The sequence below is a fragment of the Vanessa tameamea genome, chromosome 16 (assembly GCF_037043105.1).
Source record: "Vanessa tameamea isolate UH-Manoa-2023 chromosome 16, ilVanTame1 primary haplotype, whole genome shotgun sequence".
In the NCBI taxonomy this organism is placed as follows: domain Eukaryota; kingdom Metazoa; phylum Arthropoda; class Insecta; order Lepidoptera; family Nymphalidae; genus Vanessa; species Vanessa tameamea.
In genome coordinates, this window is record NC_087324.1 from 6,354,826 (window position 1) to 6,375,877 (window position 21,052).

Sequence of the window (21,052 nt, forward strand, 5' to 3'; positions counted from 1 at the left end):
GAAAAAATTAAAGGTAAAGTTGTTACTTTAAATATTTTTTTACGGGGCGGAGCTTAGTCCAACACGGCACTTAAATTTGAGTTCTATTAGGATTCACGTGTTTCAAATACCGACTTAAATGTAGTGTAAAATTCATTAAAATGTACTATTATGTAAATTGAGTATATCAATAAAAAGCATTGTACGAGATGAATTACATTCTCGTCATATAACGTTATTGATATTCCAAGCGCGTTCCGCATGGCTGTTTCTTCATAGGAAAAGACAAGAGGGTATAAAATGCCCTGGTATCGAACATTTAGTACCACATACATTTCTCGAGTTCATACGCTCACTTGTCAAAAAAACCAACAATCAAAATGTTCAAACTTGTAAGTATATAAACGAGATATTATAGTCATTATCCATATTACACGAATTGTTCTAATAAACTTCGATAAAAACACTCAATCTAGGATTTTATTTATAAATTAAAAGATTAAATATATATATTTATACTTTAATTATAAATAGCCTCGCTGTTCTAGAGGTTTGTTTATAAGGCGGCGGATTCTGAGGTCCCCGTTTTGAATCCTGGGCATCTCAGTAAATTTTATAGAATTTATTTTACAATAAATTCTCATTCGTAACCTGAAGTACGAAAGATTTCAGCTTTATGCTCTCAAGGCTCGAAAAGGACAAAAAGCTTGTTGTACTGCGACTAATCTCTTTCCTAACGGGGGTCACATTATCGGAAAACGATCGATTATATTATTGAGTGTAATTATTTGCATATACATTATAATACCTCTGCCGCATCTGTGTCCTTAATCTGTCAGGAACAGGACAATATTAAATTCTCTTATTTTTACAGTTCATCTTCGCCTGCTTCCTCGCCGTCGCTGCCGCCAAACCCGGCGTGTTGCCTCTAGCATACACCGCTCCCTTCGCTGCAGCGTACACAGCCCCCGTAGCGGCAGCGTACACAGCTCCAGTAGCTGCAGCGTACACCGCTCCAGTGGCCTACTCTGCGTACTCGGCTTACACCGCACCAGTGGCCGCTTACTCCGCCTACACTTACGCGTCTCCTTACTCCGCCTACTACCTTCGCCGTTAATTTTGTAACATTGAATGAATTGATAAATAAATAAAAAAATATTAAAATAAAACTCTTGTCTTTTTTAATGGAACTAACCTCAACAAAAATATAAATAAAATAAAGTAATGGCTGTCTGAAATAAAATAGAATCGTATAAATATATGTAAAATGCAGGTGAGGTCTATGGAAACAGTTTCCAAGAAGCTTATGCTAAAAAAATGAAAAATAATATGAAGCGTATAACACAATATTATATAATAAATGTTTCTATATACAACTATATAGTATTTACAGTTTAAAAACAAAAAATACACTTTAAAACCATTTGATAAATAATATAAAAATAAAATACTCGCAACAATATTTTATCATAAAAATCAATAAATTTATACTAAAAATATTAAGAAGTTATATTTTAACACTGCTGCTATAACAAAACTTATTAACTTAAAATACAGTTAATAAAACTTTACTCTACTTAGTAGGAAAGTTTTCTTTACGGGAATAATTCTTTATTAAACTATTGGCCGTAAATTAATAAATAATATTGGACAACATCACATACATTACTCTGATCCCAATGTAAGTAGCTAAAGCACTTGTGTTATGGAAAATCAGAAGTAACGATGGTACCACAAACACCCAGACCCAAGACAACATAGAAAACTAATGAACTTTTTCTACATCGACTCGGCCGAGAATCGAACCCGGGAACTCGGAGTGGTGTACCCATGAAAACCGGTGTACACAATACTCGACCACGGAGGCCGTATACTTCTTCGTTCTTCATATTTTATATTTAGTATAGAAAACGAATTATTTTTTTAAAAGTGCTTAATAATTATAATTTAATTGTCACACGTAATATACTAAATATATAATGATGATGATGATCGGCCACGGCATCTAATTTTAAGGGAGAGTGAATAAGCATGACATACATGGCATATGTGCGCGTACACAGGTGCACTGTCTGCTACCTCGCTCATAATCGAATGGAAAGGCAAATCTGAAACGACTGGAGATAGTTTAGACGTAGGACTAACAGCTGACATGCTCTCTGATCGTACACTCTTTCAACTTCCAGATTCCAGCCCGACTTACTATTAATAAATTTTCAACACTAAAACCCAATAAAAATAGACCCAACCTGGGGTTTTTGTACCCCAAATTAACATGAACAAAATGTCAAATAAAATCAATTACAAATTAAGCCATTGCTCAAATAATATATTATAAATACCAATAATAAGTTGTATACATACCTAACAAATCTGTAATTAACGAACTAGTACATTAATATGATCAAATAGGATTTCAAAAACAAGTTATTTATACAGTACATATTTTTATGTGTTTAATTTATTTTTAAAAATGATTTAAGAAAACATACATGAAAACATGCGTGAATTATTAACCAAAGTATTAGGGTTTTTTTTTACTTTTTCTAATTCTTAAAGTTTTACAAAATTTTTTACAAAAAAAAAAATGTTGACAAAATATATTATATTTAATTAAATACAAAAAAAAATACGATATTTATTTCTTCTTCCTATACTCCTATATTATGTATATTATAATGTGCTACTTTGTATGTTGTTATAAAATGTTGTTTTTGAAAATCATTATTATAATATAGAAATCTATTAAATTCAATTATAATATTTGGTTCAGAGAAATATATCTTTACATGTATGTTTTGAAAAAAGATAAATATATATGGATGTGTATATTGTGATACGTTTATATAAATCTTCATAAGTAGTTCGGGATTTTTCTTTTCGTTCAATTCAATATGCATCGCTTTATGTTCCTCAAATAACTATTGAGAACTAGGATTTTATAGATTACCGACAAAGTATCTTAAGATTAAAACGTATAATATCTACAACTGTACTCACTTAACTATTAATAAGAAGAAGATTTATAATTAAACTTATGTTAGTAAGAATTTCGTTCGAGGTGCTAACATAAGGGGCGGATTAAAATAATTTTAGTAAATTGATAACGTGTTTATTATTGTAATCTATAATAGCTGTACTATAATTCAGAATTATTTCGAACTTATTTCAAGCTTGAACAACGGCAAAATTTTTCTAAACAAATAATATTAAAAGGTAGTCTGATTAGATTTACTAATTAAGAATTATAGAGTCACGTCCTGCTTAATGAACGCTCAACGAAAATATACCGTCAAAAAGTAACATTTACGCGTAGTTCATCCTTGATGTGAAGGATGAACTACCACTATTTCTCAGCAGACGTCAAAACACATTTTTTTTTCATTTATATGTTGGGAAAATTGGGATTCAATATAACTTTCCTACTGATTGACACTTTTATATTATTTCTTACTTTAAAACTGAACTTTTCTAAATCAGATGTAACAATGATGTCTTTTCGAATATATGTGAAAAAAGAAAAATCTAACGACTTTTTTCTAATTTACTATTTCATCAAAGTCTATTTTCTTATGAAATCGTAGAATTTAATTTTAATCTTCTAATCTACAAAACATTTATCGATCGATCAATAAACATGTCGATTTAAGGTATTGGGTGAGATGAATTAAATTATCACTGCATAAAGTTTTGGATATTCCAAGCGCGTTCCGCAAGGTTGTTTCTTCATAGGAAAACAAGTATAAAACGGCCCGCTGTCAGATGTTTAGTACCACACACATTTCTTAACTTAATTTGTTCGCTTGTCAAATAATCTCCACAACCAAAATGTTCAAACTTGTAAGTGTACGACGACTACATTCAGTTAAACTGACATTTATAGTGGTATTATTAGCTCTCAGTGCTAATATATTTTATTTAAAAATTTTGCTGTTTATTTAATTATTATTTTAATGTTTTGTATAATTAAGTTTCAATTAAACCCATTGTTTTACAGTTCATCTTCGCCTGCTTCCTCGCTGTCGCCGCCGCCAAGCCCGGTGTCTTACCGTTGGCATACACCGCTCCCTTCGCAGCAGCGTACACAGCCCCCGTAGCGGCAGCGTACACAGCTCCAGTAGCTGCAGCGTACACTGCTCCAGTGGCCTACTCTGCGTACTCGGCTTACACCGCTCCAGTGGCCGCTTACTCCGCCTACCCTTACGCGTCTCCTTACTCCGCCTACTACCTTCGTCGTTGATTGTGTGATATTTAGTGAACTGATGAATAAATAATTTCAAACAATTTATATGTTTTGTTCATTGAATTTAAAATAATTGGTTTACGCTTCATGAAATATAAAAAAATATATAACAGTTGTCTGCACGATATTATAGGTATAAAGTCATAATAATTATAGTATAGTACCAAAACCAGTGATCGAGTTACAGAGGATCTTATTTAATTCAGAATTACAGATTAATTAGGACTAGTTTTATTATTATTGAAATACTTTTTGCAATTTTTTTTAGAATTATCTACAACTTTTACCATAACGTTAATATTGTTCTTTACCAATCACCTATAAACACGTTTGCACTTCCAACAACAATATATCGTTTTTGCTAGTACGGAAAATAAATTAATGATATTTTGCGCCACCTGGATCTGCAGACGAATACAAAACAATATGATTATAAATATTATAAAAGCAATATTTTGTAAATTGCTTTCATAGACTATTGAGGCGCTCAGATTAAAGTTCGTCAAAGGACAACCAAACTGTTCATATTTAAACACAAGGAAAAACCACGGGAACAATTTGCATATATTTTTATAATTATATATAGTAATTCTTCGTACTCAAGGTCAGTCTCTGAACTACCTACTTCAAAACGCCTGGATCTGGATTTTGGTGGTTTTTTTGTTGTTTGGTTTTGAATGGGTCGCTGGATCCTGGAAAAAAAATATATATTCCGTAATGAGTCGGGAAAGGCAGCTTCATGTATATAGTTCAAGGGCGTTTTAAACTATATAATAAATTTTATCATATGACAAATTAATTTACCGCTTCCAAAAATTTTGTATGTGTTTTCATGAATTACATTTATTTATTTAATTCACGAGTCTCTAACAAAATATACACACTAAATACATATTCTATATCTATATCTATAAGGGTTACAAGTTTTGTGCTCTTTCATTTATACCAAACAGCATGCATTAAGCTTAAGCAAAAAAAATATATTTAAATACAATTAAGATAAAAAGTGAAAAAAATATACATAGCTATAATAAAATAAATATAAATTAGTAAATAAAAATTAAGAATAGCTTATTAATTAAACATTTTTTTTGTGTTAGGTTTACCGTTTAGTTAGACACACTCTGAATTTGGACAAACTGTAACGATGAATCTCGTAATTTCGATAGATTATTATTATTCCTAGAAAGTGTGTTATATTGTCTACAGAGCCTTGGAACAGCTGCGTTATGGCCTAAGTTTGATTGAAATTTAGGAATATTAAATAAGTTATATGCTTTTATACGGGGTATACGAGAAGGAGCATTAACTTGAATCTTTTGCCACAGATTACTACAATTTATAACTCCATGTATTATTTTGTGTAGAAATATAAGATCTGTGCTGTCTACGATTTATAAAAGAGGTCATGTGATAATATTTAAATCTGTCGTTATAACTCGTGATGTTTTTAACCTATAAATCACAGTAAGAGAGATGGTAAAAACATGAATACTTTATGAGGTTTCATTTCATTATAATTTGTATTTCAAACTGGAATTAGGTTGTTGACTGATATTATATCGTCTCATACTGAATTTAATATCTTTAATAAAATAAACTATAATATTTGTAAAAACGAAAATTCGAACGTGATATTTGAATTATTATTATTAATGTTGAACCAATTTATTATATAACTAGATGCAGTTTTTCTATATCTTTATCTATATATCTACTTGTATATACTTTAGGTAGTATATAATACACTTTTTTTAACAAAATAATTCGCAGTAAAGTTAGACTAAAAAATGTCTGATATTATAATTAATTATTACAAACATTAATATACTATTGTAATATTATTTTTAAATTATACAAAACTAAAATATATATATTAAGTATATGTTATTATGACATATAGAAAACTCACTACACCGAACTCAATCTTTTCATCCAGTACTAAAATTACTTGTAAGAATAAAAATATATATAAAATATAATATGTGTATCTTAGAACATGCGTTTCAAAAGAATAAAGTATGAATAAACTTACGTATATAATAACGAGATCTATTTTAATATTTTATTGTACTTTTTTTTTGTGACTATTAAAAATAGATTTTCAGATGAGACTTATTTTCAGTAAGACCAAACGATCGACAAACAACAAACGCTCTCGCATTTCCATGAATTTTGGTATTTTCATTTATAGTAATTTTCTAACGAAATCATTAATCGCTTAAATTAGAAATAGACATAGGATACTTATTTCGTTTATAGCATAAACAATTCTTATTTGTGTAAGGTTCTTCTAAAACATGACATTTGTTTTCATACTCGTATTACATTTAGACTGTATGTAATTTCCTTCCCTATTTCCGAGGCTAATCGTAATTCAAAGTACATGTTGACACTCAAGAGAATCATTGCGCATTCCGGCCTTCGTTTCTTTAGTATAAAATTCACTACCGACTACAATTTGACATCATTAGCTCAGAAGAAGCAATTGACAATCAACCAAAATGTTCAAACTGGTAAGTGTCTATGCGTCCTAAAATAAGTTTGTTGTGTGATAACGAACTAATGGTTTCAAAAAATAAGGAAGTTTCTTATAAAAATATTCTCAGTTTGTTTAATATATATAACGTATCGCTATCAATACAATTTTACGCGTTAGATACATGTGTTTTTAACCAATTTTAATTATTTTTAGTTCATATTCGCCTGCTTCCTGGCTCTAGCTGCTGCCAAACCTCTGGTCTCAGTGGCATACACGGCACCGCTAGCAGCTGCTTACACCGCTCCAGTGGCAGCTGCATACACCGCACCCGTAGCTTACTCGGCATATGCCCCATATGCTGCTTACTCAGCTTACCCGTATGCTGCCCCGTACTCTGCATACTATTTGCGCTGAACATGATATCCGAAAAAGAGTACCTTCGCATTCAATGGGAAAATAGAAAATAGTATATATATATTATATGAAAATAAATTTTGTTGAAGTTATAATATAATTTTAATTCACCCTTATACATTTTTAAATTATTAATTTAAAAAATATATAACAATTAAATAAAATATCATTATTACACACACAATATAATAAGAAAAATATAAAAACAAACATCCCCGTTAATTTAAAATGTATTTTTTTTATTTGACTTTTTCTGGTGTAGAAATATTTAATCAAATATCTAGATAAAAAAATTAATAATGAACAGTTTTACAACTATTTTTGCCACGCCGACGACATAGAGAGATAACGTTAAAGAATGCTCGTAGCAGAGAGTCAATTTTAAACAAAATAGTATGTATGTTCAGCAATAAAGAGTTCTTCTTACTTATTTTATTAAATTTTATTTTAAAATTATACATTGAAAAAGTAGATATTATTTAATATACATATATAGATCAAAAATGCCCACTCTAACACACTTTAAGCTTAATTGGAGGGGTAAATATAAATTAGTAATTCCTTATAATGGAGCATTGCATAAAAAAAAAAACACAAAATAAAAATAATAATGTTGTCCCGCCCAAGGATTTTATTGATCCTAGAGTTAACCCCCACCCACATTAGGATTATGTCAGCAGCTGCTTATTTATATATTTCTTTGGATCTGATTAATACGCGGTGGCCTTTCAACCCACTCAACAATTTTTAGTAAAACTGATATAAAAACATGGTGAAAAAATGTTGTTAATTCGATTCATCGTTTATGTCGACAACAGAAATTTAATTTTTTTTTTTTTTGGAAATCATCAAGCTCTATTCATTATTCACTCATTTTTGTTTGCAAAATATTTATTTGAATTCTGCAAAGGAATTAATAGCAATATGTATAAATTAAAAACATATATCTTTCTTAGTACATGATTTTTTTACCAGGCATATACTCGTCCAACTGTGCGTTTCTGTTAGAATTCACATTATAAAATCATACGCTCATGTTCTGCAGTGAGTTTCGAGTTCTTTCTTAAATACCTCTATATACATACATATCTGTCCACTTGTACCGTGCTTATATAAGACACTCCACGGTTATTATCAAGCGTGATTTATTTTTCTTCTTTAATGTAAGTATATATTTTAAAACAAACGGTCAAAATGCGAATTAACACCAATCCCTATTTATGAACAAATATTAATATGTCTATTTTAATACACATTAACGCCGAGTGAAAAATTTAACTGAATTGACTGAATTGCAATTTAATTCGTCAAAAAGCAAACAATTAAAATAAAAACTCTCCAAAACTTTCCTACTTAAGATTGTTTTATAAATTATCTTTATAGATGTAATACCTATTAACTGAATGAGTATATTTTTTCATATTAAGTCACAAAATTTGAACAATTTGGATACTATGATTAGTGTCCGTCAGTGTGATACCGTCGAAGTGCCTTACTACTTCATAGTGTAATAGTATTACTACTACTTCTACTACTAAAGTTACATACTAAATTTAGCATAGCCATAGCCATAGACATGAATATAGTTCACCTTTTGTAACTTATATGAGAAAATATACACATCCATTAAATAGGTATTATATCTATATTTTATTAGTATAGATCTATTCACTAGCAAAGTCGCGCTCCTAAAATTAAATTATTATAATCGGCGTGCATTAGTAATGAGTGAATTGCGCTTGTGCTTACAGGATATCTTAGTGTGCGTGAGATGACTTATTGTAAACACACCAAAAAATGCAAATTAGGTGTTATTTGTTAAGTTTATTTTACTAAAAAAAATAGTTCTATAGATGTTCTCTAGTGAAATCTCTATAGATACAGCTTAAGTACGACTAAAATGGCGCCAAAATGATGAAATATTATTTAAATGAAATTTTTATTGTCAAATAGTATACATTAGTTTAGTTAGAATTGGAGTTTGTCGATAAAAATTACTTTAATTTTGTTTACGTTTTTCATATTTTTTTTTATACAGCCGTAGTAGCGCCCTCTAACCAGCCAGTAACTTCTTTCCGCTCTCTAAAATTAATTCTTTGTTGAATTGTGACAATATAATAAATTGCCATGAATAATTATCTTTATTTTTCTGCACATCTACGACTGGAGCTATTCAAAATGAGATCATAACCGAATTTTTATGTGCAGCTGTCGTCCCATAACCACTGGGACAAAAATCTGCTTACGCTGTTAATGTACCTATATGATCTGGAGAAGAAGTGTAGAAGGCTAATATTTTTATAAAATATGCATTAGAAATTCATTAAAATAATTAAAAAAACATTACACACATTACTTTTAAAACACACACGTTTATGTGCACAATATTTAATATGATAAATTCATAGTTAATAGAATTACGGTCGAATTTCGACCAATGGGCGAAGACTAGTTTTGTATCAACGATTGATTCAAATGACAGCGAATAGCGACACAGTTTACGAATAAGAAATATGAATACAAAGAAGACGGTATTAGAAAAAAACAGGGCCTTCTTTTAAAGCCGTTTTCGGCGGGAACATTTTAAAATCCAATGTATTTGAGTTTTGGTATATGACAAGTTTTTAATGCGAAACTTTTTAGCAAAGAATACGAGTTTGTCATTATTATCAAAATCATCGTTCATATCATATCGACTTTAAGAATTTTTATATTTAGTTTATTTAGACTTTAAAAATTAATATTTGCTTATATTTAGTGTAAAATATTTATATTGATAAGTACCTGTTTAAATAAATAAATAAATTATAAGTAGAGCATTGAAGTCAATAACAAGACAATTTTATAGGATAAATACTTTATTTAATTATTTTTATCGTTTCCAGTTTTTCCAGTTGTATGTTTCAACGTAAGTAGTAAGCGGCGTAAGGGGAGGCATAGCTGTATGCGGAGTAGGCAGCAACAGGAGCGGTGTAGGCAGAGTACGCTACAGGTGCCGTGTACGCAGCAGCAAAGGGTGATGTGTACGCCGCGGCTACGGGCGCCGTGTAAGCAAGCGGAACGAAAGGCTTGGCAGCGGCCAAAGCCAAGAAACAAATAAACATCAACTGCAAGAAAAAAAAAAATCAATTATATGTCGTAATCTAACCAACAAATCAAATTAAATACAGAAAATAACCCATTCATTTCTATTTGTTTCTTGTTGATGAGTCCTTTACTTGTCCACTGAAGAACAAATAGGACCCGCTCGACAATAAAAGAAAATATCATAAAGATGCATGAGTTAAATATAATTCGTTTAAAATGTGTATCCTTCCACCAAGCAATTGGAGCAGCATAGTAGAATATACAGGAGAGGTGGTCTTTACTCATCAGGTTGCGAAAGATATATATTTCTACTCAGTACATTAAATATTTGTCAAAATACACTTTTAATTTAATATGTTTATAATCTACTAACCACTTTGAACATCTTGCTTATTATCAATTAGCTGGTAACTGAATGATATCGTGTAGCTGTTGGTTGCTAGTTTTATACTGAGGTTGCGAAGGTCTATATCGCTTGGAAAGTAATAATTTAATATGCGTCTTCCTATTGTAGAGATTCTATGTTAATAAGGCATACTATACAGATTTCCCCTAAAGGTAAACTTGGCAACTAAGCTGAAACATTTATTGAACATTTATTGTAAACATTAAAGATTTCAAAAATTGACTTGATCAATATTTTTTTATTTTTTATTTTACGCGAAGCTAATTATATATACGATTTATTTTTAATGAAAATGCGATGAAATCAAAGATAAGATTCTCAGAAGCACAGACAACCTGTCTGTGAAGATACAATTAATGTTTTTGCAATAGTGTTAGTACCTGGTAAGTTTTGCCAACGCTCTTGATATCATCTCAATTGATTTACATTGTCTTACTTTGGTGAACTATACTCTGAATTACGTTAAATAACACAACAATTGACTCAAGATTAAACTTTCGAAGTTATGAGGTCAAGTAAGCCACAATAGTGTTTTCGTATATTCATTTTCTTTATTGTATATTTAGAAAACTTAACCTGTTCCATTATTCAAAATAAACCACTTTTTAAAGCCTTAAAAACTATTTGCTGTGATTAAATTTAAAGAACATTTTTAATAACAGATAATAAGAATAAGGACCTGACAATAACCTTAAATGTGTGTCCTTACGAAGGGCAGACGACATTTGTGTAATATAATACAGCTAAATATAGAGTAAAGACTGAAATTGTTATTTTACACATTATATTAGAATAATAAAAAATGGTACGCATATAAGTATTAAATTTTCCGTTGTTTTTGGATGAAAATAATATTTAACGGATAAAATATAGACAATGTAATGAGGATGCTATATCAGTAATGATAATTAATTTCACAAAAATAAAATTAAGTGTTGACTAAGCTATAGCAACAATTGTAAAATGTTTTAAAAAACTGGTTGAGTAGTAGATCTAGTTTTATTTGATAAAAAAGTAGAATAAGACAATACTACCAAAAAAAAACAAGAACTTTAAAAAAGTCTTAATATTGTTTATGATGACATATATTTTTTTAGGTTATCTAAATTTATATAAATAATTTGTAACTGACAGTATAACTTTTACTTCGATTTCCTAATATAATTATCATTTATCAACATACAAATCAGAACGAAAAATGGCTATCAAATAGTAAGATCAGGAAAAAACCATGAATGACCCGTATAGATCCACATTAAATAGGCACATTGACCTCCAACAGTTGTTGCAACTACAATAGTACAGACACGCGCGCACTGACCTCTGACGCAACGTGCAAACGAGCATCGCATTCTGAAACGGATAATACATACAAGAGTGTCACCAATATTTTTTTTATTTTTATTTAAGTTTGAATACCTTTTAAATGAATATGTTTTAAAAACTTTTGTGTTTGAATTCTTGTTAATATTACATACCTAATGTATATTTACATTAGGTATGTAATATTTTAGATATTTAAACGTAAGTATTAGTCTCATAGGTATAAATCTATATATGGCGTGGTGATGGGTTTAAGTACCGGCTAAAAAGTTAGCATAAAGCGTTAAGCGCTATTTGGCGATAGAATATCTCATGAGTAAGTGGTACCAACCCAGACGGGCTTGGACAAAGCCATATTGTCACCAATTAACACATTATGTTAGTAACATTTTAACAAGTAATGTGCCAATTACATAAACATGTTCAGTCAGTCAGTATTTTTAAATTCCATTTCAAATTCAAATTCAAATTCTAAAAAACTTTTTAATATTATTATATTTGTAGTAGGGAAAATCGAAGGCAAAAGAATACGCGGTCGATTAGCTACACGCTGGCCCGAACAGATTCAAAATATAACGGGACTCAATTCTCGACTACCCTGAGACTAGTCGAGGACAGAGTGGTGTGGAGGAAGAGAGTCGACACATCGGTGAAAGCATTTCAGCACAAGCACGACCTTCAGTAATAAAACACACGAAGAAGAAGAACCAGATTTTAATTAAAATTTTCTTATCCTAAAAAACTGTAAATTTAAACTTTTAACCTTTTATAATTAATTTAACCTGTTAATTTAAATTAATTTGTTTTTGTGTTCTATTGGTACAAGCTGTCGAAAATTTTAACTATTTTATATTTCAAATAATAACAACGAATAATTAATCATTTTCATATTAATAAATTTTACAACGAATCATAAAATAATAAATTACGTGGCAAAAATATTGGGTCTTTTTCGCTTAACAACCTTCAAGATGTTTGTCATGAATTCGGAGCAGGGTAGTCGCTCGACGTTAGCAAACCATCCAAATCATGTCGAGAATAATATCTTCCCCCTAAAGTATTTAAACTGGAGAGATTGCTTTTCCAACATCATTCACATCTCTTTCCTTGCCGAGAACAAACCAAAACAAAAACTTTAAAAATGTTCAAACAGGTAATGTGTACAACAATTACATATAATGAATAAACAAAATATATAAAGAGTCAATCTCAGCTTATAAAGTACGGCAAAAATGTGTAATTGAATTTCTTTTATCTACAGGTGATCTTCGCTGCTCTCCTTGCCGTCGTGGCTGCTAAGCCCGGCATCCATTCTGTAGCCTACCCTGCACCATATGTCGCCGCTGCTTACACCGCTCCTGTGGCTGCAGCTTACACTGCCCCTGTGGCTGCAGCTTACACCGCTCCTGTGGCTGCAGCTTACACTGCTCCGGTTGCCGCAGCGTACGCACCCTATGCCGCAGCATACACCGCTCCCGTCGCAGCAGCGTACACAGCTCCAGTAGCGTACTCTTCACCTCTTGTGGCTGCAGCGTACAAAGCTCCCGTCTTCTTCAAATAAAATGAATAATTGATGCAATTTTGTTAAAGTATATAAATAAACGATTGTGATATGTATAATAACTGTTGATGTTTTAATAATTTAACTAACAAATCAAAATGATTAGTCATAAATAATTAGTCAGTAACATAATGACACATTTATTAAAGGTGACTTATATTGGAAAAACTATATTTTTAAAAACTCCTCGTTACGCTGAGGTGACTCACACAAATTTGCATATATGTCATGTTTCACATGTTAAATTCTATTTATAACATCTATGCTTGTCAGTAAAAGACATAATTATGAAATTCCATATATTTTACATATATTGTATAAAGTAAATACGAATAACATTTAATTCAAATTTTCAATGAATATTAACTTTTTACAAACGTATCCGTCAAGCATCAGTTCCGACTGTCAATTTAATAATAAGTAATGAGACAATATCTTTTTAAAGGAGGTTTCGTATCTATTAGTAATAAAAGACTATTGGTATAATGAAACCCGAATTGATCATTAAAACATCAAAACGTATAAAGTCAATATACATAATTTAAATATTTCCCTCGTTTAAAAAACTTTTTCTTTTTGTTATAAATGACCTGTTTTATTCAAAATATGATATTGTTTTCCAAAAAAAATAAGACTAAATAATAATTTTGTTATTAATTTTATGTTTAATCTTTTCCCGGTAATTATTCTTTATAATTCTCTCTAGAAGTGTTTGCTTTCTAGTCATGAATTAAGTTGTGGTGGCAGTTACTATAACATAAAAAGACAGTTTTTATGTTTTGTACATCAAAATGAAAAACGGCCAGTAACTCCTAGTAAAGGAAAATAGTTGTTTTAGATTTTATTTTTAAAAATAAGTCAATTCTCATAGCGTTATAGAATTAATCTTTCCTCGATCCATTTTCGTTTTTTTTTTTACGTGAAACTAATTTTTGAAGGTATTTGGAAGGTATAAATTACCCAAAAACAATAAAAATTTAGTTAATAATTTTCCTTACTTTGTTGTCGACGATAGTAAATCCCATTGGACATATCTAGTCTAAATAAGAGCTATTATTATTTGGTTATATTGTCACAAATATGGCATTATAACATTACAATTTATATTGCAAATACAATTTATAAATTCTAATATCATCAAACTGATGGATACACATGTTCTTGACATTAAATGAAGGCAGTGTCGTATGTATAATGTTATAATGTAATCACAGTATTAATAGTATTTGGCAGGTGCTATTTTAAGCAACTGACAATAGGACAATATGAGAGACCTATATGACATCATACGACGTTATGTGTATAGGAAACTGTCGGGCGAAGGTATGAACGTGATGTCATCCGCCCTTTGCTTGCTTTCTTATTAGTACTTAAAGAAAAAATCATAAGAATATTTTTTTGAATATAGTAATTTTAAAAAAAATTAGTTATATGGCCAGTCTTACTAAAATATTTTGCACCTGTGCTACTTAAAGGGACTCTGTTTATATTTTATTCTATATGCAGTATTATAATGACAATTTGATTCAAGCGTTTTTTTCCTTATGACTATATCAAATATTTTTTTTTTTCAAATTTTTATTCAAGTAAACTTCATAATGAAGCGTTTTTGAATCGTCGATATTTAAATACTACCATCTTTTCGGAAAGCAGCTTCCAGCGAGAAGAAACGGCAAGAAACTCTCATAGTTGCTCTATGTGTCTCCATTATATTAAAAGAGGGATTAGTGAACCAATTTTACTTTTCATATTTAAAAATAAATAACCAAATTACATTCGTGTATTGATTTAGTGTTTAAAATTAAAAGTTAAAAAGTAGTAATTATAAGTGTCACCTTGTTTCCGCGAAATGAATTGCCCTATAAAAGTAGTCGTATCCACTTATAACAAAATTAGACAAAAATAAAAGGAACGTCAAAAAATATTTTCATATTTTTCTGTCCAATTATTTTGGGGTCCACTTTGGCATATTTTTAAGACATACCTCCTACCTTACGCCAGCTCTGAATTGACTTTTGATGGTGGTCTGATTTTACTCGTGTGCCCTATTCGATAGATATGTTAAGCTAATTAAATCGTGACTATTATAAAATCTTAGTCAGTTCTTACAACAAGCAAGGGAATAGACGATCTACTCTGCTTAAACTACATTTAGGTTTAGAATAATATAATATTATGTTTATGCATTACATAAGATCTTCTTGCTTGTAATAATAACATTCGCGAAACCTTGATATTCAAGTTCAAGGTTGCTCAGGTGTCCTTTCCCGTCCCCCGCTGATTAAGGATGTTCAAATGATTCAAATGCGACAAGTACATTTACGTCGAATGTTCTACAAGTATTAGATCTTTATACAATTCGATTGTATTGCGCTATACAGGCTGATGTAGTTTCTTATCAACAACGATCATGTAATTTTAACGAATACAAATTATTGGCTTGGTTTAATTTATAGTTAAATATTAGTACAATCTTTTCTTTTTTAATTTTCATCGGGAGTGTAGTATCTATATTTTTATATATCTTATACCCTGTTGTAGATTTCGAGATCCTGGGTTCAAATCTCGGGGCAAAAAAGTTTAATTGGCAAGAAATCATCAGTAGTATCCCACCAGAGTTAGTAAATTAACAGTGTTACACTACACCTGAAATATTCGTCGTCTTATTAAGTAATAAAATCTACAGATATTAAAATTTATAATTGACTGTGTATCAAATTTTTTTCAGTCTAGTATATTGTTTCCAGTCGAATAAATTTGTCAATATTGAGTATTACAAATATATTCCATATTTTGTAAAACAAGTACAAAAATCGAAGTTACTAAGTGTTTGTAAAAATTTTAAGTTAAATTAATTAAAGTTTCATTTTGGACTTTAAGCTCCTGATAAGACATTTAAATAAAAATAATATGATTTTAATTTAAATAGATTTTGGTCATTTAAATCAGTAAATAAATTTACAGTATACATTAATTAATTGAATCCTTACAAAATATTTTAAATATATAAGTAATGTAATACTCATAATCCTGTTATTTTGTAACAATTATTGTAGTTTGTTAATATAACATGCTGTATAAGCTAATGTGCAATGTAAGTGAATTCAAGTCGCGTGCTTGTCCTGATGGCTCATGTCCTTGCGAGGTGCGCAGGCGCCGAAACGATGCCAACATGGGGTCACCAGTGTCCCTTATATATTAGCGGGATAAACTACAGCAGTCAGTGTTCAACGGACAACCAAAAGAATCAAAATGTTCAAATTTGTAAGTACTTTTATTATTTTTTAGAAATAATTAATACATTTTATATTTAATACATCTTTTAGTTTTTGGTTATCATTTATTTATGTACCAGTTATTAGTAACAGCCTGTAGCATACAAATTACCATTTGATTTAATATTTTAATAAAAAAAGATATTATTATTTTCCCTCGTGACAAAAATTCATTTCAACTTCTCTTAACTATTATTAATAATTATAATTGTAATATTATATACTCTACATGTTATTGCGTTGTATACAATTATTGGGTAAATAGGACAGTGGTATATTTATACTAGTACTCTCTTTCTCTTTCTTATGTGTGAGGTAAATAAGGATAGCAAGTCTGAATCGTTATTCCAACACCATTTTATGTATTCAGATATTTTTACATTTTAAAAACAGATTCTAAAAGCAAATTCAAAATAGTATACAGATCTTAAAATAAGATTGATTGCAACTTTCTTTGTATAGAATTTTATTAATTTATTGTGATATGAATTATATTTTCTATTTGTTGGCACTTATAATGGAATACAATAATATAATGGTAATATAGAAGAAATATTATTAATATTAATTAATAAATTTGTTTACTTGTTGCGATACAATAAAAATTTCTTTGAAATTTTCCAAATCAAGCTATATAATATGATATTTTTTTATAAATGAATTATTTTAATGAGTTTTATAATGTGTTTATTACGGTAATACGTATTAATAAAATCTCCATACAGGTGTAGTCAAAGTTATTATTATAGACTCGTTCGCATAAATTATCCATATTGAAATGTCTTTAAAAGAAACGTTTGCGTCATTTTGTTACAATTACAAATTAAACTAAAACAACTTAATTTCCAAGATTGTGGTGGTGACCATCCATCCACACCATCAGGCTACGCGTAATATTATTTTCGTTTCGGATACCGATTATTTGCAATTCTAGTTTGAATAACGTTATAAAAATGTTCTTTCCGTTTTGTTATCAAGGCTGACTTTAACTTTTTAAATAAGATAATATGTCACTTTACATTATTTATATAAAACTATTTTGTAATTTATGTTTTAAATTAACAATGCAGTGGAGTTTTGCATATTTAAAATGTTTAATATTAACAGGTGATCTTCTTCGCTCTCCTGGCTTTCGCCTGTGCCAAGCCTCTTGTGTACACTGCACCGTTTGCTGCGGCGTACACTGCACCTGTTGCAGCAGCGTACACGGCTCCAGTAGCGTACTCAGCGTACAACGCCTATTCGCCGGTCGCATACTCCGCCTACACCTACGCTTCACCTTATTCATACTATCTTTAAAAAAATATTTTGATTACAAACGACGACTGTTATCAATTTTTTAAAAATGTGTTCACAATGGCGACCGATTTATTTATTATTTCAAATTTCAGTACAATAAATCAACTATATAACTGAATAACTATTTTTATTATTCTAAGACATTTTTTTTTTATTTAAAAATACGACATGTATTGTGCTGAATGAGGAATACCTTCCTATTTTACAGAATAATTACCAAACATTCGCCTTTTTATTTTTAAAAACAGAATATTATTACTTAAATCAGTTAATGGTTTAAGTTCGTTACGATAATTAAGAAATAATTATAACAATACAATATGGCCGGGTTGACGTCAAAGTCAAGTCAAAGTCAAAAATCTTTATTCAATACAGAAGTGTTACACTTGCTTATTGATAGTCAAAAATCTACCACCGGTTCGGATATGTACAACTCGGACCAGAGAAGAACGGGCGAAAGAAACTCAGCTGGTTTTTTTGTTAATGTCATATTATACAATTATTATTGTTTTCATACAATAACAATAAATATATTTTCGTTATTTCGTTACAGAAACCGGACAGTCATTGTACTGTCTATGTATATGTCGAAACCAACTTATTTAATTAGCATTTCAATAACCAGCCAAGCTATTTTACGAAACGAACATAATTATTTGGTCAAACCTTTTTTTTCTAAATTATACTCTCACATGTTACAATGTAAAAAATTGTAAATTTATTTTTTGTTAGACCGATGATCAAACGGTGCGGCTTTTCAGTTAAAATGACAGACTGTTAATTGAATGGCTAATTTAGTCGCCTGTTACTTATATAACAGTTATTATGACAATCGATAAAAGACTGTATATAAGTTAATTTATTGCATCTTGATGTTGATTTACAGTGAGTTACAACAAAATCGATAGTATAAAAACCGCATTTATTAAGAAATACAACGTGGGAACTTTCATGTGTGTGTGTGTGTGTGGAGTCAATTAATCTAAAACATACTCGTATACACCAACATTAATTAACAAACTTATTCACTTAAGCAAAGTTGCTTGCAAGGCATAGCTTACGCATTTATAATATTCCCTTATCTTACACGTGTATACGACATTAAAGATCACAATATTAAAAGCAATAAATTGCTTCTAATACATAATTCATAACAAAAATTATGCAATTGGTAACAAATGCAAGGGAAATTTGCTCAGAAAATGCTTTGATTAACCGGTTGTAAAATGTAGACGTCCTTTATATCAAAGTGTTCGTATTACCTGCAATTGGTCTATCTTTGGAGTTAAATGACAATTATCATAAATTTATGCAACAATGTATAAACTGCTACTTACTCAAGGAATTCATAATAATTACACACCTATAAGTACGTTATTAATATTTATAGGAAATATTTAATGGAATGTTCTTTATTAAAAGTAACATATGTACATATTTCAGTAAATGGCAAATGAAATAAGTATAATATTCTTCACCAGAAAACATTTTACACTGTTACACTAGTTACACTAGCTCTGGAATCCCTTCCAATGGAATAAAAAAGGTAGACAAAGCTTGCAACTCTATATCACCAAGTAATACATTATTCGCCATTTCTACCTCGTTTTCTATAACTTATTAATACATCTTATTTTTATTTTAATGACAATAAAGTTTAGTTATGTAGCATTGCAATGTAGCATTATACAGCATTTTATGTTAGAAATAAATCGATCAAAATTCATTGTAAATTTTAAAAGAGATTACTATGTCATATTAAAACATATTAACATAACAGGTTATTGTATTATATATGTTGAGTTTTGTCGAATTTTATGTAAGCATTTTTTAGGTTTACAGTTGGGAGTTGAACCAGATGGGTTACAAGTAGCAGCTAGGGCTTAAATGTTCGGTAATGTGAGTACTTGGGAAGGTACATGAGACTTGACAATGACATGAGACTTACATAGACGTACATGAGACTTGACAAAGACATGAGTCTTGCGGTCCGATCCCGTCGTATTGGATTGCCTTAAGAGATCTCGTTTGTCATAATGATGATGTCCTATCTAGCTTTTACTATTCATCACAGTCTCAACTTAATTCTGGACTATTACAGACAGAACTCCTTGACAGAAAACTCAATAAGTATTTTATTCCCTGACAAAGAAATGTAACATGTGTCCTCGAGCCCTACATTCTTATAGTACATTACACTAACGAGGCACTTAAAATGTTTGTTAAGCTTAGCTGAACAATACAAGACTATGGATGAAACTAAGAAAATTCGAACAAAAAAAGGAATGTTCGCATTACTTTTGACGTTTGAACGAATATATAATGATGTTAATGCACGTCACTCTAGAATCATGTATACATCTATGTATTATGTATGTATATATATATATATCTAGAGTTCCGGGACATTGTCTGTAATATAGCTCAAGAATTATCTTTTGTTTTTCAAGGATGTAAAGCAGTGACAAGGCCGTATTAGAAAAATATATACATATATATGTTACAACTTCAATCTACATTCTTTTAAATATTATACATTCTTTTGTTTCGGGAGAAACCATTCAAAATAGCCTTGGCAAGTTTTAAAGCGGCGATTTTGTCACACGTACATAAATCTGTTGGTCATTTGTTACCTATTTTGTGAACTTCAAATAAATACGCTTGGACATTTCAGTATTATTCAGTCATACATCAATTCGGCAATAGAAAACAAGTGTACATCTACATTTGGCAATATGCATTTATTGTTGGTAAGATTTGGAATAACATTTTTTTTTTATTTAATCATAGCATACGCAAACAACTAAGGAACCTTTAATTCATTTGCACCGATATTAATACAATTGATAATTCTTTATCTTCCCGATACGCTGCTTGCAATAATTGTAATCGTTCACGTGTTATTGTTATTGGCAATTCTCATATTAATAAATAAAATAAATATTAAAATCGGCTGAAAAATAAAATTATATCCGGTAAATAC

General features: G+C 29.9%; 2 protein-coding genes and 2 long non-coding RNA genes across 4 annotated transcripts in view; 3 read left to right on the top strand and 1 right to left on the bottom strand.

Annotated features, from left to right (window-relative positions):
• Positions 1 to 322: 322 nt before the first annotated feature.
• LOC113402086 (uncharacterized) lies at positions 323 to 18,190 on the top strand. Its single transcript, XR_010309373.1, has 2 exons — positions 323 to 371; positions 17,878 to 18,190. It is a non-coding gene; the product is annotated as an uncharacterized LOC113402086 (long non-coding RNA).
• LOC135193686 (vitelline membrane protein Vm26Ab-like) overlaps positions 3,719 to 21,052 on the top strand; it is a 378,568-nt gene continuing 361,234 nt past the window's right edge. Inside the window, exons 1-2 of the mRNA XM_064217230.1 lie at positions 3,719 to 3,819; positions 3,977 to 4,221. Of these exons, the coding sequence (XP_064073300.1) occupies positions 3,808 to 3,819; positions 3,977 to 4,219 (255 nt within the window). The 5' untranslated portion in view covers positions 3,719 to 3,807 and the 3' untranslated portion in view covers positions 4,220 to 4,221. The remainder of the gene's footprint in view (positions 3,820 to 3,976; positions 4,222 to 21,052) is intronic.
• Positions 9,959 to 10,652, bottom strand: LOC135193687 (uncharacterized). The gene is made up of 2 exons (XR_010309374.1): positions 10,579 to 10,652; positions 9,959 to 10,225 (listed from the first exon to the last, which is right to left on the bottom strand). It is a non-coding gene; the product is annotated as an uncharacterized LOC135193687 (long non-coding RNA).
• On the top strand, positions 12,930 to 13,557 carry LOC113393949 (pupal cuticle protein C1B-like). The gene is made up of 2 exons (XM_026631080.2): positions 12,930 to 13,087; positions 13,196 to 13,557. Exons 1-2 carry the CDS (start codon positions 13,076 to 13,078, stop codon positions 13,493 to 13,495), a joined length of 312 nt encoding a protein of 103 aa, XP_026486865.2. The 5' UTR covers positions 12,930 to 13,075; the 3' UTR covers positions 13,496 to 13,557.